The 22,264-nt window shown below is 33.6% G+C and overlaps 2 protein-coding genes across 9 annotated transcripts in view; one reads left to right on the forward strand and one right to left on the reverse strand.

Annotated features, from left to right (window-relative positions):
- The window catches only part of MPLKIP (M-phase specific PLK1 interacting protein), a 133,198-nt gene that overhangs the window by 21,810 nt on the left and 89,124 nt on the right, over positions 1 to 22,264 (forward strand). The gene's annotated exons all lie outside the window — the stretch shown is intronic.
- The window catches only part of CDK13 (cyclin dependent kinase 13), a 131,261-nt gene continuing 112,671 nt past the window's right edge, over positions 3,675 to 22,264 (reverse strand). Inside the window, exons 10-14 of one of the 2 annotated variants that reach the window (XM_069588236.2) lie at positions 16,254 to 16,370; positions 15,551 to 15,682; positions 9,578 to 9,783; positions 6,056 to 6,328; positions 3,675 to 5,476 (exon numbers count right to left, since the gene is read on the reverse strand). In XM_069588236.2, coding sequence (XP_069444337.1) covers positions 4,626 to 5,476; positions 6,056 to 6,328; positions 9,578 to 9,783; positions 15,551 to 15,682; positions 16,254 to 16,370 — 1,579 coding nt within the window. In that variant the 3' untranslated portion in view covers positions 3,675 to 4,625. Of the gene's footprint in view, positions 5,477 to 6,055; positions 6,509 to 9,577; positions 9,784 to 15,550; positions 15,683 to 16,253; positions 16,371 to 22,264 lie in introns of both variants that reach the window. The other variant, XM_069588235.2, reaches the window with a different exon arrangement.

Here is a 22,264-nt window from a genome sequence, read left to right on the forward strand (position 1 = left end):
AAAGTTAGAAATATTTTGTGTCTAGCAATGAGGAATTGTTAAGTTATGGTTATTCTATAAAGGAGTAATTTATAATCACTAAGAGTAGACTTGAATTATTGACAAAGATGGATCTTCACAAAATAGTAAATAAAAATAATTACAAAGCTATGGGAAGTATAATCCCATTGTTTTAAAAGTTATCCATCAAAGGCAAAATATTAGTAGTGGTTATCTCTGTATGTGTTCCTACATCTTTGAATATGTAAATATATAAGGAAAAAAATAAGGGTTCCAGGTTTAAAGTATTGTCTGTAAAACATGACACAATGGTTATAACAAATGGTATATTCTTCACATCAGATCAGCTTATTTCTGAGTCTATTCTGTATATGAGGCAAGAAGAAAACAAGGATAAAAATAGCCTGGATTTTTAGGGCAGTTTATTTACAGACTATCAAATACAGTCTTTTTTGTTAAACAAATGGCTTATATTAAACACATTGGATTTAGGAGTTACGAGACTTTACTAAAAATTCTTGCAAAAAAACCACACCTTGACAACAAATTAACTTAATTGTGAAAAAAATATAAAGTGATTCACTACAGAGCCTCATTTTCAATGTGGTATTTCAATTAGAAAATTCTTTTTTAATGGGACATTTAATATGGTGAAAGGAATAAAACCCACAAAATGTTCTTCTACATAATTCAAAGAGCAAGTTCTTTCCAATAATTTTGTTTTCCCCACCTTCAACTGGATCCCCTGACAGCTTTTTTCTTAATGGCTCTTATTTTTAATTACACTAGAAACAGTTTAATTACAAACTTGAAAGAATTTAAAAGCAATGTTTGTAGGTCTGCTGATACCAATCTTCTTCCTACAAACAGAAAATAAGTTTAAATATTTAATCTTACTATCTAATTGTTAGGTAACTATTGTCTTAAAAAAGAAAATGAGGAACCTTCCTTCTAAAGACTATCCATGTATGAAACAAACTGTCTCTATAGGCTCCTAAGTTTTCTAAAATTTTATTTGCCTATTTTTTCTGAGGCCTTTTTTTAAGTTGACTTTTTAAAGTCATCAGTTAAACCAGTTGTTCAGTATTTTAAATTTAATTATTTTAACAAAAGTATTTTTTAACAGTTAATTTTCTCATTAAGAAGCATTTACTACAGAATTTAGATATAGCTAAGAACAACCCTGGTAATCCATCTAAATCTTATTTTCTTAGCTGTAAAGAAATGGACCAGATTTTAGACTTTGGGGACATCCTATTCAGACTTTTAAAATATCAAAATCATTAACCCAGGGAATCACTGAATCTTTATTCAAATCTCATATTTCAGCTTTACCTAAAAAGAAAGGCAGGGGCCAGGTAAGGGAGCCTAGAGAGAAAAATCATCTAAAATTGGATTAAGTTCATACCAAATACAAAAAAACCTTAACTCAGAAATACCAGAGATTAGTTTGGAAGCATTTAGGCAGTTTATCTTCTATTTTTCTTAAGAAATCTTGATACTTCTTACCAATTGAGCTGCAAACTAGTCAGATCCAATTTAAATTTTGCTTTCATCACTCAATTTTATTTTTCCAGAACTTTGTCTCTATTCAAATTTGACTTCAAAATTTGACATAGACACATTTTCTTTACTTTCACTTATGTGTAATTTAGATACAGCTGAAGAGCTGCAACTACTACTTCGCTTTTTAATATTCCTGCTATCAGTCCACCAGAAGTATTATTTAAAGCCTTTCATGTTGATTGATGTACCCCAAGTAGAATAGTACCTGGCACTTGGTAGGCACTGAATATTTACATAGAGTTAAGCTCTGAATCATAGCTAAAGCCCTATCCTAATTCACATTCCACAAACTATTAATCAATAAATCCTTAACATGAGTCTTTTAAAATTTCATGGATGATTGGGGCTCTCCAAAAAATAATGGATTGAAGACTTGGGAAACATACCAACTTACATGCAGAAAAAGCTGCTGTATCAGAAATACATAAGGGAATTTCACATGGGAAATAATATTTTCTTCTTTAGTAAGTCAAATTTTTATATTTTCATCTCATTTGCAATCTGACTTACCTGTTTCTTTCCCAAAATATTTTATGCTCCTTCAGTTTCACTCAAGAATACTGATTACTGCAGTAATCACACACATTTACTGATTTCATAGCCCTGCTCTTTTCATTAATCCAAATTTACTAAAGTATTAGATGATATCAAAGAAGGCATTAAGATTTTTACTACTGTATTTCATCAATTTTAAGAAGCCTTCTTCCATGTAACAACATCTCTGAACTTGGGAAGTATCTTAGCCTTGAGTTGTGTTTAATTGGCAACATTTTTCCTAACTAGTGTATCACACAATCAATGCTGTCTTAGGGTAGTATCAGGAGCTGTAGTTCAAATTTTCGACTTCAAGCAACAATTTCCTTGTCCTCCCAGCCACTTTCCCAATATAAATATATAACTGAAATGTTAGGAAAAACTATCCAAACACAATTCAATTTTATATAAAATATTTAATTTTTAAAACACAGGCTATTCATGTCACATAAATATCTTCGATTTTAGGTTAGCTGCTATGGTCAGCAGAATTATCAAGTGTGACTATTAATAACTTAGATACTGTCACTTATAGGAAAGTCTAAAGCTCTAAGACTCACCATATTAAAATTTCAGATACTTGAATACTGTAGCTATTTTGCTAAATTTCAAAATATTTCTTCACTTCCTGCAATGTAGTTTTAGTATAAGTTGTTAGTATTCAATATTCAAATAAAAGAATAATTCTTTCATTCATTTCTTTCTCAATAACAAAAAAATTCCATCAAAAGATAAAATGGTCAACTGACATCAACTCATTTTATAGCAGTAAAATGGTAAATTATTCACTTTAAAATAATCCTATTGTCACCAAACTATAATGCTTTCCATATACTGTTTTGAAATGAACGTTCACAAGTCAGATAGAGGGCACAAGATTAAAAGACTGACTTTAGAACTGGAGCAATATTCATTCAATAACAGTTGTTCCAATTTAAGATTCCAATCAAAAAATAAGTTACCAGGAGAACGACTAAAAAACAAAATGGTTAATTGGCATTTAGTGCTAATGGAAACACTGGTTGTTTACCTTTGGTTCCTTTCTAGGATTACTATAATGGTACATGGGTTTGAGTATGCACAGAAAGACTTGACACCATTACAGTTTAAGTAAGGGTTAGTCCATCATTCTAAAATGAACTAAAATAAAGTTACTCTAGGTGTGGCAGATGTTGTAGTAAACCTTACAGAAAGTGAGAGAGAGAATAAGAGGGGTTTTTTGCACTACTTTTTCTTTTTACTTTAATAAATTCAATCTAGGCAATGTTTCTAGTTAACCAGTAAAGTGAACAGTTAACTTTGTGTTGAATGGCAATTATATAATTTAAAAAGTGGTGTTTGCCACCCCTCCCCCCATGAACATTAACTGAATTATGCAAATTGTTATTAAGCCTTGTTTCTTTGCTATTGCCCTCCAGTTACCCATGACAAAAGGAAATAGGGACAATGTGGCAGTGTGAAAGAAAATGATACTCTAAAATGCTCATTTAGCTAAATGTTCATTTAGCTATTACTTTCCACCATTTAAATGACAAAACTTTTTAGAACTTTTTCTCAGAAGTAACAGAAGGTGCTGATGGGAGCTGGACTTTTATTCTCTGCTCTCACTCCCCTGTCAACAGAAGGTGGTGTTGGAAAGTAACACAGCCCAAAGGAGAAAGTGTGACAGGTACAGGGAATGGACCTAACAGGAACTGAACAGGCAGCCCCTGGACACTTGCGAGCCCTCTGCCTCTTCAATACATTGATTCCCTTTAGAAGACAAATGGGTGTAAAGGTTAACTACTTTTTCAGACCTTAAGCTTACCTGTTAAGGCACTTACTTACCCTCCCCACCCCACCCATATTTTTCATATAAAACCCACTATTTCATTTGAATGCATTTTGCTAGGCTATGATAATCTGCAAAATAAAACAAAAATAACATTGACCATTTTTTTTTATATAAAACTGTTGCATCAAGAGAAAGGTTGTGTTTTATTTTCTGAAATGAGCACAAAGTACACCTTTCACAATAACACTGAAAGCAGGTGCAAAGACTGACAGTGACCTTTGACTAAAGGTAGCTTTGTAAAAAGAAAAATACCAAATAAATCAGTGCCCTTTCTGATTGTTGTAAAACTGGAGGGGGGAGGGGCTGGGTGGTTGTTACATAAAAGTTGGTCCAAACTTACAAAAAAGCACAAATGTGCATAGTTCAGAAGATCTGCAAGAGGGCCATAAAAGACTTTTATGTCCCTAAGATTAGCATCCACTTAAAACTGCAAGAATACAAAATAAAATCGTTAACTAGAATTTGTGAAGATGTACAATCAATAGATCTAGGTTTTAGAACAGCATGAATTTAAGCAAAGGTTTTTTTTTTTGTCTTTTTTTTTTAAACTATTGTATGCAAGACCCTTTTCCACATAAAAATAAAGCTGTTGTTGAATTAATATTATTCAAGTCTCTTGGATTGCTGCTTTAAATTGCAGCTAGAAAAGTCTTTCCAGATAAAAATGATGTGCCTGAGGAAAAACAGATACTCAGTATGGTAACCCTCTGCCTCGACCTCTGCCAGCTGATGTGCTAATGTGTCCCCTGTATCCTTGTGAATACCCAGGTCCTTGGGCAGGAGAAGTCCAGGTCTGTCCGTGCATGAGGCCATGACCGCCTGGGTTTTCCTGTAAGTTACCACCATAGTTATAGTTGTGCATCTTTGCTGGCAAAGGATGAGTACTCTCTGGCCCTGTGGAAGGGTCACTGCTGTTTGCCAGCACTGCAATGGGGCCATGGCTATATTCAAATCTATGGTCCTTGTCTCCACTAAACAACATGGGACCTGTATTGAGGTACATGTCTCCGTATCCAGCTACCGAACTGGGAAATGACTCGGAAAAGGCAGAAGGCTGAGGTGGACCACCAGAATGAGATGAAGTAGTACTGTAGTTATCCAAGGACTGAATATCTGAGTTTCCCATGAAGCTACGTCGTTCCAAGGGTGGAGCAGAGGCGCTTCCAAGACCGTCATTGCTAACATAAGGAGCAGAAGAGAAAGAAGAGGATCCAAAATTGTCCTTGTAGTCTGAAGAAGGTACATAAGTATCTCCTGCTTGGTAATCAATACCACTTTCTCTTTTGGGGTCATCCTGGGGCTGATGCTGAGCAAGGAGCTGTAACAGGGCTGCTTTTACTCCGGCATGAGGGTCAGTTAACGAAGAACTAGTGGTGGGCACATGCTGGTTTTCTGTCCGGTAATCTAGATCTTCTTCAGTGACTGGCGGTGGTTCTGGAGGTTCAGGAGGTCGCTGATCAGGAGGCAGAATACGAGGCCGGTCCGGTTCTGGTGTGAGCTCCAATAGCCTCATATCTTGGTGCTGGATCAGGTCATCTTGCCCTAAGTGAAATAAGGCAAAAAAGAGAGTTGAAAGTTACCATGGAGAACAAAATTTTCAAAATACTCAATGTTTCCTAAACGGCATAAGAAGTTCCATCTCTGGCAAAAATACAAACAAACCAACCAAAAACTCAAACAAACAAAAACCACCCAGAAGTCAAATGAAAAATTAAAAGGTATATTTAAGTGCTAACATTCATTTGAGTTTATGGTGACAGAAAAATTTTATTGTATTTGATTTTTAAAAGTCATCTCAAATGTACCTATCTATGGCTTGAACAAAAGCTACTATATATGTAAAGTCGCTGCTCTGGTCAATCATCCAGTTATAAAAAGATTACTTTTTTAGCACAGATTACATGAGAAACATCTACAGCATTCATATGAGTTCTGCTACTCACAATTAAAGAATCAATTCCTAGGAGTATACAGACTAAGAAACCAACCTATAAGCAGTAATCCGAGCATTTTCAGGACATCAGCTAGCAAAGCTAAACAATACATATTGCAGATAATCATCAACAGCAAGAAAAGAGCGTGAGAGCAGCCAGGTCCATGGTCTGCTGTCTGCACACTCACCCGACGCCGGCGTGCTAGGTTCTGGAGGTGGCCGGAGCTGTAATGGTGCTTCGTGTCCCGATCCATTTTCCCTCTCTTCCAGCAGCACGTCTTTCTGCTTTGACTGCTGAGCCTTTATTAACTGAGTCAACAGAACCGCAAATGCGCTCTGCACAGCCGCCTGGGCCGCATCAGGCTCCACTTTAGGCTGCATGTTCTGAGAAGAAGGCTGAATTCCTCCCAGTGGTTTCGAAGACTCCTGTTGTGGTGGTGATGGATCTGTCTGTTTTTCACCTGTTGCCAAAATTCCAGCAGGAAGGTTTATTTTATTTAGCTGCTGCTGAGTCTCAGAGTTTACCTTAATGTTCAACACTTGGACAAAATCAGCCATATTAACACTTGTTTTAGACTGTAGTAGGTTTAGCAGAATTGCCAATTCACTGTGGTTTAACTGCTGTCCAGGGCCTGTTTTTACTAAAACAAAATTTGTATTGGTTAGAATTGCCATAATTCACAGCTCCCCCTCCCCACAAAATGCCTCTGTATTACCATATTAAAATGTATATGCGTGGGACAGTGTTTAAGAAGTATTGTGAAAAGGGAATCTTATTCTAGTTCAATTTCATGTACATTTAAGATGTTAAGTGCACATAAGTTAAAACAAAAAAGAAAAAGAACTGCAGCCCATTTTGAATAAATTATCTTTAAGGGTAAATACTTCAAACGGAAAATCAAGACCAGCATTAGAAGCCCATACTATAGACATGACCAGGAAACCGCACCTGTGAATAGGCACTGTGATGATGACAGCTACAATTTCAGGTTACTCTCTGAGCATATCCTTTATTCCTCACAACAACCGTATAAGGCATGCTTAATTACTGGCCCCACTTTTAAAAAAAAAAAACAAAAAACAAAACTGAAGAAGAAACTGGCATCCAGAGAGACTAAATAACTTGCTTAAGGTCACAAACTCTGTAAGTGGCAGAAATGAGATTTGAACCCAGATATTCTGATTCCAGAGTCTGAACTTTTAGCCATTTTCTATACTGTTCATCTAAAATAATGTTTCTTTTTTAAGAACCTAACCTTATCTTTGTAGTAAATTCAAACTGGATTTTATAGACTGTCTGATATAATGTCTTTTATTCAAATGCTTTTATTTAAAGTTAAGCCTTCTGAGTAAATTAGAGGCTCATGTACATATATATGTGTGTGCTTAGTCACTCGGTCGTGTCCAACTTTTTGCAACCCTTTGGACTGCTGCCCACTGGGTTCCTCTGTCCATAGGATTTTTCAGGCAAGAATACTGGAGTGAGTTGTCACTTCTGACTCCAGGGGATCTTCCCTACCTAGGGATCAAACCCATATCTCCTGCATCTCCTGCATTGCAGGCAGATTCTTTACCCACTGAGACATCAGGGAAGCCCATTTACATATAACATGGCATTAACTCATCACCTATAAAATAGGTTGTCTTTCTTTTTCTAATTATTCTATTTAGACCTGTGATGGTTTATATAGGTTCCTATGCAAACTCACCCAAGTCATACATAACACAAAGGCCCTGTATGTAATACTATATACATTAAGTGATAATACAGATACTGATAAGCAATTTCTATAACCACAGATGACAGACTAGTAGAATTCTAAGATGAAAAAATGATTAATTCTACTTTTAATATATTCTCTTTACATATTCTAGATATTTATTATTTCTTAGTATTTTTTTAGATTAATTGAAAACAAATTCTTGCAAGTTCTTATGATCTGCAGGTATTAGTAAGGAAGTGTGCTTATTTGCTACCCCATAAGAGCCAGTTTTCCTCATTTTCCCTTTCATTTCTCTATTAGCAGATATAGTCTCCATGTGAGCTCAGAGTACCCTTTAACTATGGTATCTCATCTACAGAAGGGACATTTTTAGTTCATGACACTTACTGATGATATAAAAAAAAAATAGAGCTAAGAAGATTCATTCCTATTTCAAAAAAACTAGAATAATAGCAACAGTTTGAACAGAGAAGAAAGAAAAAAAAAACTCTACCATTAACAGAGTTGTAAACATGTAGAGCTAAAAAATAATACAAAATGAGCCCAGATTTCATTTTTAGTCAGCTAAAATAGAGTGCAATAACCATCTTCTATTCCACTAGGCTTGCCAGTGGAATAAGGACATCAGTTCTATGAAGAGAAGTAGAAATAAAGACCTAGTATTTTTCTTAAGGAATATGACAACTGTTTCCTGGGAAAAGTGACCACCATCCAAATTACTTATAATCATCTCAAAGCTTTTTTTAGAAGTAGGTGGTATATAAAACAAGTGACACAAACACAAACCAAGAAAACTTCTGTTGCTTCTCTTTTGTCTTTCTCCAAGTTTTACTATTTTAAACATGAAGAGAAATGATACTGAACTTGATATAGATAGCCCTCACTTTGTACAACAAAGGTGTTTTCTCCTAAGCTACGAATATTAAGTATTTTCATGTACAAGGGGAATTCACTATTTCAAGAAACTCTGAAGAATATTCTGAAAAACAAGTGATTCATTTTCATTTTTAAGGTAACATTAATACTTTATATAGTCTGACCAAGGTCAAGTCTAAGCTTGTAGATTACATGAGAAAATATTAAGACAATCTTCCTCAAGCTTTCTCAGCTAGTCTACTCTACATTCATACTTAACCACCAGAAGTTCAATCTGATCCACAGATCTGTTTTAATCAACTAACTCATCGGCCAATATTTACTCATCTTTTAATAAGTTTAGGGCTATTTTTCATGTTTAATAAAACACCACACACAATGTATTTATTTCTTATCATATCTGTCTTCATAAAAAAAATTAAAATGAAATTTTTCTGGATTCTTGAGGCAAAATGAGGGAGTGGACTCTATTTTTTTTAAATTGTTAACTAAAAGAGAAAAAACACTTATAACAACACTGAAGAGACTGGTTTCTCATAAAAAAGCTTACTCTTGTAACAGATTGAATCAGAGGAAAAAATTTCCTCAAGATACCCTTCTTTATCATACTTCAAATCATTTTCGACACAATGTCAGATTCCAGTATTTGAGATTCTGTAATAGAGTGGGAAATATTTTAAAAGTGACCTGAGAACATTATAAACAGTATGAAAGAGCTTTCAGTATGATTTCTGGCTGTTTTCTTGTATCTTTCTTCTTCCTCCTTAGAAGCATCCACAGATACTGAACACAGAGCCTCAGAAAACAGTGTTAGTAAAAGATCTACTGACTCTTGCACCAAGGGAAAAAGTAGAGAAATCTGACCAATCACTAATCATATGTAATTTGATACAGCTTATAAATTAATCCTACCTTGAGATTATTATTGTTATCTTGCTTAATATTATGTTGCTATAGCAGTAAAACATCTGTACTAGCACAATCAAATAATAAGGAAATGTCAAATTCAGTGCTCAACTTTTAGCCACAAGAGCTTTAACACTACAGCAATATAGTTAATGGCAACCACAAAACAATGTGAAGCAAACCAACCCATGAAGTACTACTGACCAGGTGCTGCATTCGAGTTGCCCTGAGATTTCAGCTGTGAAGACGGCAGCACACTCTGAGGAGTGCTAGTTCTGCTGTCATCCAGGCCCAGAGACAAGTCCTTTCTGGGGGCTTTAATTGTGGAAACATCATCAGTCATGCCCATCTGCTTCTGTCGTCTTCGCTTTTTACTCCATAACTCATGACAGTCTTGCCATAATGGAAGGCTGGGGGAAAAAAGTATTAAATTGTTCGTCAATGGCATCTCTTAACAACAACAACAACATGCTAATACTTAGCGTTTGCTAATATACAGCAAATATATAGCGAAATGCTAATATACAGCACCAAAGCTGCCACCCCCACTCCCCTGCAAGTTTTCTTGGAAGATTTCACACACAGGTCTTATAAACTCCTTCAACACAAATCATTCACGTATCTGTATAGGTAAAACCTATACAGACAAACTGTTTTTCTGTGGCTTCTGTATAATCAATGAATAATAACTTATTAAAACTATGAATAAAGAGTAAATGTTCATGAAAGTAGGTTACTATTATCTTTGGTGCAATCTTTTAAAGCCAATTCTCACACTGTACATCATACACTGAATAGGACATGAAAAAAAGGTGAAAAATATGCCACTTGCAGAAAATAGACAGAATTAAAAAGTAGCAGAGGCTAGGACATAATGTCTGTGAAAAACTTTCTAGTACAAGCTTTTTACTTTTTGATATTTTCTTATTTGCTTCTATAATCAAATGCTCTAGAATTAAACTGATGCTAAAGAGGAGTTTCAAAAACAGACTATAATCCAGGCTTATCACTTATACTTATCATTGAGAGTTTTGAATAACTAGCAACTATCAAAGTTATCCACAATTCTGAAACAATTTTTTGTGTAATTTCACAGAATTCACAACACTGAAGAATAACTTTTGCTTAAAAAAGACACAAATATTTGATTTATAAATATTTTCTTCTTATCCTAATAAAAAATCCAATGGGAAGTTACTATGATATCTATTTTAAAGATAAGAAAATTGAGGCTTGGAAAGGTTAATAAACTTGCCCAGAATATCTATAAATCCCCTTAAGCAGCCCCAACCTAGTCTTCAACCTGGATATGTTTACCTCTAGGGATACAAGAATAGTTTCTGATGAAGTACACCTGAAATTGTTCTAAAAGTTCCATACTCATGTGTCTGCTTTCCTAAAACTCATCTTTGAGAAGGGCCTGCATGTTCAGAAAGTTCTTTCACACGTCCTCTTTCACAGTTTTATCTCATGTTATAAAATAAAGGCATATGCAACAATATTGTCGATAAGCAATATAATATTAAGTTAAAAAAAAAGTCATTCCCAAAAGATTACAAACAGCATGACACTTTCATAAAATTAAAAGCAACTAAAATTGTAGAATATAACTTTTTATGAATACATTTAGATGGCAACAAAAAGGTATATACAAAAGAAAACAGGGATGATGGTTGCCTCCAGTGGAGGAAGGCAAGGGGGATAGGTCATGGGCGGAGAGGATACGATATGAGTAAAGTAAGTTATTGTCAAGGTTCGAGCTTTTATTCAGTAAGTTCATGGCTGCTTATTAACATCATTTAAAATAACTAAGTGACTAAAAGAATAAAAGAGAGCCATGCATGGACCAATGATGAGTGACACAAGAATTATGATTAAACCAACTCTATGCACCTGAGGTCCAAAAACAAAACAAAGGCATACCTCTCAGTCATCTTACTATGATGCATTGCCTCAGCGTGTAAAAACCTCCTGGAGTAACAAACAAAGGGACAATTTGAAATATTGATATTGGGAAGCTTTAAGGCATCATAAACCTGCCAAAGACTTTCCTTTCTGTATTTGTAATTGTGTGTGTGTGTGTGTGTGTGTCTGTATGTACGTGTGTTATAAGGTATGTAACCTTAGCCACTGTTGGGGTTATTCTGAATTCAGACATACTGCTGTATTGTACTAAGGAGGCTAGAGTGATTTTATTTTTTTCCATGCTGATGTTCAGAGAATGCACTGCTCTTGTGGAAGAGTCCCATAAGAATAAAGCAAAGAAACCCACTATAAAGGGATTTTGTTCCCTTTCACAATTTAAAGGTAAAAGATTTGTTATGGATGATCTCAACAAATCAGGAAAGATAAACATTGCCCAACAAATAGTAATAGGTTAGTGATGCTATTAGATGTACTGGGAATGTTTCCAGGACAACCAAATTTTTAATGTGCTCTTTTCTAAACGTTCAAATACAGGCTCAGGCACTTACTTACTATGTCTCATAGGCAAGTAACTTGACCTCTGTGCCTCACTTTCCTTATCTTTAAAAACGGAGTTAAGAAAACAATCTACCTTGTGGAGTAGAAGTAAATGTATCTTAACATATGTAAGCACCTGGACAGTGCCTTTCACACAGCAAGCATTATATTCATGTTTCATCATTCAGAAAGGTAGTTTCAAAGTATTTTGTATTTAATTATATCACAAAATATTTATTCCATTTAGAGGTGATCATATTTATCTTATGAATTGTTTAAAGTCTTTTACTTGCTTTTAAGGAAAAATAAAATTATAGACTAGCTGCTAGCCTAATCCACTTTTTAGCAAAGTGCACTATTTCATTAAATACATTTTAAAAGTTTTGACAGGATATCTAGTAAAATTAATGAAATTTATTTTTAATACCGTACTCATTTGATTATTCCTAAAAAGCTGTTAACAAGAGTTTAATACATACGCTATTTCCCAAAGGAATACCAATGCCTTTCTTTATAGTTCTCACCTTCACATTTTAGAATTTTAACTACCATTACCATAGAAAATAATAGAGATGTGTTATACTATTTATATAGCCTTTTATTTAAATATTAGATCAATATCATCATAATTTCAACCTGACTGCTTTAGTGATGTACCTAACAACGATAAATCCCATAATTTATTACTGGTTGAATAGAATGTTCACCAAAATGTGTACTCACATGTTTATTTTTAATGGAAAAATATAGTCCAGTGTGTTCTGATAGAAATTAAATCAATTTAGGTTATGTGTTTGACAGTATGAACAGAGTTTCCTATTAGGTTATGTGGCAAATATTTTCCATAAATCAAATGGGATGTACCTACAGTTTCAAGATTCTGACAAAAGCATATATTTTTAACATGTAATAAGAAATACAATTTAACAAAAGTATTAATTGGTTAAGTAGCACTGAAATTACATGTTGACTTCCTACGTGCAAATAAAAAGTAAAAAGCATAAGAAGTCATGTAATAAATATTGGTAAAGTTCTTTGGTTTATTCTCTCAAAATTTGAAAAAAAAGTAAATGATTAGTGACTGGTTAAGCAATCTTTTGAAAGTCATGTGGTTTCTAATTCTCTGCTGTCAAGAAAATTACAGAAAGAATCTTAAAGTTGACATCTGAAAGGTCATTAAAATAATTTTTGATGACAGAGCACTGTGATCTTGGGGACATAATATGTAAAAAGTTCAAAAAACTCAGTGATTTAAATATGACAAAACTCCATCCAGTCGCAAATTCTTATTTTTAAAGAGTACTAACAAAATTTTTTAAATTACCATTAATGTGGAACTACATCTCATTCTAGAATATGTAACATTAATTAATAGATATGCAAATCACTTGAAAAAGAATCTCAAGTCTATTTCATTAAGGTTGCATCTCTGATAAAATCTACTATTAGTTTCTCTTTTTTTAACTAAAATATGCACTACTAATTAAGAAGAAAATGCTTTGTAGTCAGAGGAAATGTTTAAATTAAATTCCCACTCATATATACATATACCTGTTTTAAAGAAGTACAACAGGGTCATCAATAAAATATTTTCAAGCATAAATACATTAAAAACCTGCAGAAGCAACGTAAGTTCATACACACACACACAAAAACCCAATGATGAACAATTGTTAAAAAGCCTGTTCATACATTTCTAAGTGAATATTGATTAATATCAAATGCTAAGGTATTTTGACTCCACTAGATACATTTACAAGGTAACTGCTGTATTTAACAGTGTCTACAATTACACACTGAAGGTTGTATCTTTTGCAACTATTTAAACCCATGATTTTAGACGTTTAGATGGCAGTTTAAAATGTGCTCAATCCAGTTTTACCAGAATTTTTTTGTGTGGACCACTTAAACCAAGATATCAATTTAGTACTACCAATAATGGGAGAAAAATTACATTATATTCCTCTTGATGTGATACAGCAGGAAATACATATCATCACCCTAAGGAGTATTCTTGCTAAAAAAAAAAAAAATATATATATATATATATATATATATATATATATATACTCCAATTACTGGTTACACTAGTTCTGATCATGAGGAAGTAATTAAAGCCAGACTGTAGAATGCTTTACAAAATAGCTAGCTCATCAAAAATGTCAATGTCATAAAAGTCTTCCCTGGAGACTGAAGAGACATGACAACTAAATGAAATGTGTGAGCCTGGAATAAATTCTTCACTGAAACAACCACACCAAAGCAAAACAAACAAAAAACAGAGTATAAAGGCAATTATTGGGGCAACTAGAGAAATTTGAATATAAACTATTAGATATTTAAATGTTAAATTTCCTGTGTTTCATAATGATTTCGTAGTTATACAGAATAAAGTCCTAGTTCTTACACATAACATGGTGAATGTGAAATGTTATTTCCACAATAATCAAATAATTTAGGAAAAAAGATAAAGAGTGATAAATATGCCCAAATATCAGTTAAGTGTTGAATCTAGATGAAGGATATGTGAAGGCTCATTGTATTATTCTATTTTTCTGTATAGAGTTGAAAATTTCAAAATCAAAAGTTAATAGGGGTACTAAAGCCAAAATTTCAAGACAGCTGACATATACTATAAGCAAAAAAACAAAAGAAAACAAAAAAAACCAATGAAACAATTCAACAGTGAGTGATTCAGGTTCCTCAGCGTGTCAGATGATAGATCCTTTCTGCCTTTAAAAACATCTCACAAAGGCTATTCGTAAAAAACTAAAGCCAAGAATGATGGATCTCACAGAACTGTAGTTAAGACAAGTTTCATTAATTAAGTGGAAGAGTCAGGATTTGAACTCCAAAGCCCATGTTTGTTCATTCACAATATGCTAACTGTTATTACATGGACCCACTTTGTTATTATAGGAACAGGTTTGCTTTTATGACACTCATCATCATTTTCAAAATTACTAACAAAATTTCTACAAACTTCCCAGGTTCTATCAAGGAGAATGAAATGAACTGGTTTATCCCCTTCGCCAAATCAATCCTAGAGAAATTACAGGAACCACAAAGGAGTGAAAGAGTCAAGAACTCAGCCATTCTGACTCCCAAACTCTATGCATTTCCTGCCTCCCAACCCCCACAACAGACAGTAAACTCATTCCATGCAGGCTTTTGATACTAATATTCTTTCACTCAGTGATAAGAATTTTCTATTGTATAGTCTGCTAAGGAGTATTTCAGAACCTCTTTTTGTTATAGAACTAACTCAAATTTGATAGCTGGCTTCATCCTTTACTAGATTTGTATTCTTGGGCAAGTTTCTTAACCTCTCTGAACCTGTTTGCATCTCTGTAAAATGGTGATAATAATACCCACTTCCTAAGATTATAAAGATTAATGTACTACATGAGAAATGCTTAGCATAGCACTCAAGATTTTAGCTAAAGTAATACTGATAGAAGCAGTACTACAATAGCAGCAGCAGTGACTTTTTTTATAAGAGTTGAACTATATTAATAAAATTAGCTACAGGAAAGCTGATTTTGCTGGTCTGATGTTTAGCTGAACATTTGATGTGCAAATTATATGTACTACTGCTATTCTCTTTGATTTATTCTTTTTCTTTTGACTTGACTAACCACAGAATAGCTTGATAGTTACATACAGATATTATTAAAATTGTCCACATTTTGCATATGGTAAAAAGTTACTTACTCTGGTGGAGGCATTTTTGAGGGTTCCACATCCCGTAGGAACTCACACTGAAGAGCCTGCTCTGCAGTGCAGCGCTTACTAGGATCCAAGGCGAGCATGTAATCAAATAAGTCTAGTGCGGCTGCAGGAATACTGGCATGAGAGGATTACAAAAGTCATGCGAGTTCTTTGACTCAAATTTAATAATGTTTCTGTAGGAGCTTAAACATTAGCATTTTGTAACACATTTGCAACAGTTTATTCCAATAAGTTACAAATCTTCCTTTGAAGAAATGCTTATTTTTTACATAATTTTGTAAGTATTATTCTAAATAATTTGAAAACTGGCAAACAATAGTATATTTATTACTTTATGGGCAATTTGCTGTTTTAACATTAACTAAAAACTGAACAGAATAGTTTCCTACAACAAAATAAAAAACTGAATTCAAGTATCTTGAAAACAGTTTCATTAAAATTTATCATTGTTAAACTTATCTCAGGTAAACACTAAATCAAACACACAACCCCAAATAACTGATTTCATAATGATGGTGAAATGCTTACTTGCATGTAGCAAAGGGACATTCAAAATTAAATGATATAGTAGAATTGTGATAGGTCTACCTTAGGTCAACAGAGGCTAGAGTTACATTTAGAATTCTAAAGAAGTAACTTTGTAAAAAATCAATGCAATATGGATGTTTAAGCATCCCCTTCTTACAAAACAAATTCTTCTCTTAACTTTCGACGATATTGCTTCTTTGGTTTCATGGTGTTGAAATATGGTAGTTTGATTACATCAGGCCACACTGCAGGACATGGACTCCCACATATACGGCTAAACAACACATAAAAAGAAGTACATCAATATAAACTACTTGGAAAAAATAATACATACAACTGCTATACAAAACAACTCCTTTTTAATATACAAAACCTGAAGTTCTGATATAATGTGTAAAAGTTTCATTAAATATTTTAGTCATCCCAAATAAACTGTTTTAAGAATTTCTTTTCACTGAATGCTTTTAACCCACTATAAACATCCCAATTTCTAGAAAGCAAACCTTCATATTTGCAAAATCAAATCTTAAAGGCACAGGTAATATTCAAAATATGTTGAGCATATTTTGAACCAAAATTTTAAACTGTTATACCAACTGAATAACTAGAGTTTAGTAGATGTGTTCTCTGGCTTTGCAGGTACCTATCATTACCACTTCTCATGAATAGAATGAAGTTTATATAGAATAACAGCAGAAAAGATTCCCTACACTGAAGACACTAAACTGTATAGACTGCTGCTAAATTTGATCAACTAGAGAATCCTAAAAGTCACATTCCTGAAACACAGTTCTTCAATTTCACTAGTGCCTTTGATTTCAAGGTATTTAGAACTTTTAACTGCTTTACTCTCTGTATCTTGAAATCCCTCACTATTCTTATAGTAAGTCCTTCATAAACTAAAGAAATGCTGTAGCAGATAACTCTAGCTGGTAAACATTTAAAAATGCTTTGGTAGTATGTAGATGAAAAACTGGTTAAATATACTTAACTCAAGTATACTGAATCTCAAGAATAAATATGTATCTTATATAAAATTACCAGCTGACCTTCATATACAAAAAGAAAAGGTCCACGCATCACTGACTTCAAAGTAAAAATATTCTACACATACATAAATACATGTACTAAGGTACAGAAGAAAGTGACAACTAAAGCTGCCATTCTTCAGCAGACCTTAAGATCACTACTACATTAGAAACATTTATACCAGATGATGAGAGCATTTTTAAAGCTGTTTCACTGAAACTATACTTTGTTTCAATAGTTTTATGATTTCTGTAAATCCAAGCTTTTAAGATCTTACGCTTCAATATGCCTATCTCTTCTTCCCTTCAATCTCATTCTCACAACCTCCTCAAAAGGAGAGAAGGCCAAACTCGGGAGCATGGTTCTCTATGATCAGGTCCCAAATTGTCTTCCTCATTCTCATCTTCCAACTCATCTCTCCACAGGCCAACCACTCCTCCATGTCTTTGTTCATACTCCTTCTTCCTAGATTCTACCTGGCTGAATCCTTTTCATTCCTGAAGATGCACATCAGAAGTAATCTATTTACGATGTTTTCTGTATCCTCGCTGTCCAGAATAGTCACTTTCTACATGCTCCTGATTTCTTCTGACACTATTTCATCCTGCTTTACATTTTATTTATATGACTTTATCTTACTAAATTACGGTTAGAGAATCACTCTTGCACTTTCATATACTACATGAATATAAACAATCAATCCTTGCAGATTGATGTGCACCATAATAGAAGTATAAAATACACTGGAATAAAGAAAATGAAGGATACTTTAAACCACAGAAATATAAGAAAATGTACTTGAGTTAGAGAAGAGATACAGAATTTTGCCTACAACTCAAAGGATAAGTAAACAATAAACAGGTGGGAAAGGGATTAACAGAAATATGTTACTGGCAAAGATTAATGCACAGGCAAAGTCATGAAAATAACATTCGGGAGGCAGATCAAGGAAAGTGGTACAGGTGGAATTTGGGGCTACAGAGGTTTATTTGGGAACATAGACAGGGGTCACACAACAGTCTTATGAGGCAGCCTGCCTAAAATGAAGACAGACTTTGAAAACAAACTTTAGACCTAAACCCTATCTGTGTGATATTGGTGAAACTGTGCTGCTTAGAATCTGTTGCTCTTTTGTAAAATGGAGATTCATTTTATTTCAGAGCTGTGAAAGTAAATGATCCAGCATCTGGCTCATTAATAGCCTTATAATAGAAATCAGCTTCATTATCTCATAGCTAAAGACTTCTATTTTATGTATTCTGGGAAGACAGTTGACTGGGAAAGTCATCTAACTGGGAGCAGCATACAGGATGGAATACACATTCTAAGATAGGGAAAAATTTTAGAAATTAGGGAAGTAGACATGACAGCAATTGATAACTGCATTTTAGCAAAATCGGTGTCTGATAATTAGCTATCCTTAAATCATTTCTGAAGACATTCTGAAGTGCTTCATATGCTAAATCCCTAAATATCTGAGATCTGTTATGGGAATCTATTTAGATCTGATTTATCTATTCTGATGTCAATATCATATGAAAGCTTTACATTTTTCTTAAGACAAACCCCACTATGTACTAATTCCTCTAATTACCCTTTTCAGGATTTCCTTACAGATAAATTGTAGAATCAATACTGTCACACTCCCAAAATAAGAGAATCCTGTTGGGATTCAACACAGCTGCTCTGGATTAAAGAACTGTGATCTTTACAAAGCTTAATGTTTCAATTTTTATATTTCCTTTGGTTTTATACAAGCATATCATTTTATTACACTTCGCATTTTTTCATTTAAACTAATTTCAAGTTTGTGGTAAGCTTGCGTCAGCAAGTCTACTGACACCATCTTTCCAACAGCATTTACTCACTTCATGTCTCTGCGTCACATTCTGGAATTCTCACAGTATCTCAAATCCTCCTTCACAAGTAGTTTACAACTTGCTCAAGGCTCAAACGATGGTAGGCACTTTTAGCAATATAGTATTTTAAAATTAGGGCATATACACATAATACTATTGCAATCTAACAGACTACAGTATAGTGCAAATGTAACTCTATGAAGTTTTTCAATTAGATCTTGTGTTTCTTTTAATGGGGTTTAGTGTCATTTTTTCAGTGTGTTCCTATCCCTATTATATTTCCTAAGCAATAATTAGAAGAGTTTTGTTAAAGAAAATGGTCAAAATGTGGCAAAAATTTTTTTAGAATGCCATCTGAGATCCTACGGTTCCCAACAGTTTTTTAAAATAGTTGTTTGAAGCCTTCCAGGTCTATTATCATCACCTATAATCAGAATACATCTGTTATTTTTTCAAACATGTATTCTTCATCATTATGGTATGCTACATTATGTGGTAATTTCCAAAAAATGTTAAAATGCTAACGATGCTACACAATATTTGGTAATTTTTTGGTTTCTGATTTTAACGGGAGTACTTTCATTGTTTACCGGTGGGAAGAATAAGAACTTCTGGTTTGACAAACACAACACATGGTAAAGATAGTTACAGACAAATTCACACATACCTCCTGCTAAGAAAGCATTAATTTATTCCTTTTTACTTTGGGTTTAATTGTTGTGACTTTCAAATTTCAAAAGAATGCTTCTTTAGTTCTATCAGTTTGATTTTTAGAAACTCTATTGCAGCCATCATCTGCATTTTTTCACTTGGGTTACTAATACCATGAGTTATATTAAGAGATTTTCTAATACTTAGTCATCCATACACTCAAAAGAGGAATATTTCTTGGGCCTAATCAAAGTACAAGTTTTTAGCGTAATGCTGTATTCTACTTTTTAATTGGTCTACACCAGCAGTTTGCAAAAATGGGGTTCCCTAGACCCTTCAGGTGTCTGGTAGATCAAAGATAATTTTAAAACATCATTTACACTTTTCAATGTGTCGACTTTGCACTGACAGTATTAAGCCAATGGTATAAAACACTGGCACTTTAGTATGACTTGAGGCAGAGATGCCAGACTATTAGAAGTACATACTCTTCAATACCACTTGATGGGGTGGGGAGGGTTTTCACTCAAGAATGCACTTGTTGAAGCAGTAAAAATTATTATTAAATCCTTAAACTTGAGTATGCATCTTTTTAATATTCTTAGTAATGAAAGAGAAGATACTCATAAAGCACTTCTGCTGCACAAAAAAGTGACTATTATCTTGAGAAGCACTTGCACAATAACTGAGTTGCAAGCTGCTGCTTTTGTCATGAGCCACCATTTTTACCTACAGAAAGAACTATCAAACTATGGTCATTGACTTGGGTATCTGCCAGACATCTTCTTAATATAGGAATGAAGTCAGCTTGTTACTTCAAGGAAGACAACTGCAGTGTTGTCAACTATAAAATTCAAGCTTTCAGGAGAAAGTCAAGAATACTAAAAGACTTAGGTCTGCACTGTAAACTTAAAAGCTTCAAAATAAATACTTAAAGCCTTTTCTGATGAAATTAGTGTCATAACAAGAACTATAAAATGAAATGTTACGTTTAGAAGATCTGCTCAATAAGTGACCCACACATAATGTTACAAAATCATCATAGGTAAAAGACCTATTCAGAGTGTAAGATACAGAAATGGGTTTCAATATATTAGAGTACAAAATCTGTGGTTACAGACTGAATATTGCAAATAACTTGCTTTAAAAAAAAAAAAACTGCCACTCACTGCAGTTTCAAGGAAGAATATGCACATTATCTGAAAAGACTACTGAAAACATCATATCACGGACGTTTATCCTTGTTTATTAAGCCAAACATGCAAAATTTATAAAAATGTAAAAACAATCTTACTCATTACACCATTTAGTTTGGAAAAATATAAACTTTTTACAATTAAAATGTTATGCTAACATATTGTTTTAAAATGAATTAATAAATATTTTTAATTCTCAGTTTTAAATTTCAATACATACAATCAACATAAACAAGCTCCTGGGATTTTTCACAATGTCTAACAGTGTAAAGAAGTTCTGAGACCAAAAAGATTAAGAAGTACAAGTCTACAGAATTTTTTATGCTACTGATTTACAAAAGCATACATGCTTCACTTTTTAAAATATGCAAACGTTCCTTCATTTCCAATATTCTGGAACAACCAAAGCCTATGCCTTTAAAGTTTTAAAAATTTTACCTGTGTGACCTGAGGCTTTGTGTATGTGTAGGACAGGAGAGAGAGTAGATTCTTCTCATTCCAAATCTATTTTCTTCCATGATTAGTTTTTTATTCCTTAAGCAATATACATTGTGTGATATAAGGTTCTTTCACTGGCTGCCAGAACACTCAAGAGTTAAAAGTGTGACTCTCATGTAGAAACATTTTTGCCCTCATTTATCCCTTTTTTGTCCCCACCTATGTTTTTCACTCTCTTTGCCATTACTTTTCAATTCAAGACACTTATCGTAGAATTTTTGTAATCTGCCTAAAGCATTTTCTGGAATCAGGTAAAGTTTAAATAACTTGACCACTACAGTGTAAAGTTTTTTAAGACAGATTCTGATTAGTATTACCATCCTTAATACATTTATATGCATTTGTTCAATGCAGACCCTAGAACTCATCATTCCTGAGGCTTCAGACTGGGGAAACAGTCCAACATTAATGCAAATAAGATAAGGGGATGACTATGTCTTAGCAAACTTACATTTATTTAATTTGTATAATCCTAAACATATTATTTGTCCTGTTTTACTTGTGAAGAAAGAAACTTACAGCACTAGGGAACTTACCCTAAGTCACAAGAGCAGGAAGTAGCTGAGATGGCATTAGCACCAAGGACTGCATGATTCCAAAGCCCACCCCTTTCAATATATTCTTCAAATCAAGGAGACATGTCTCTTTTACCAGAAATGCCCCCCTTTTCTTCATGTTTTAAAAATAATTAATGCTATAAAATCAAATTTGAAGCATTCTTTTTCATAATATAAATATTTGATATCTTACCAAAACCTAAAGACATTTTGAAATACATAAAGTAGAAAAATAGTCCCCTCCCTACCCCCCTCACAAGCCCATTAACAGATCCAGACCCTTCTGATATGTTTGTCTCCTGTATATGGGATCAAACCAATCACAGTTTCGGTAAAACTGATCTTCTCATGTGACAATGTTGCTTTCCATGTCAAGAT

The sequence above is a fragment of the Ovis canadensis genome, chromosome 4, assembly GCF_042477335.2.
Source record: "Ovis canadensis isolate MfBH-ARS-UI-01 breed Bighorn chromosome 4, ARS-UI_OviCan_v2, whole genome shotgun sequence".
In the NCBI taxonomy this organism is placed as follows: domain Eukaryota; kingdom Metazoa; phylum Chordata; class Mammalia; order Artiodactyla; family Bovidae; genus Ovis; species Ovis canadensis.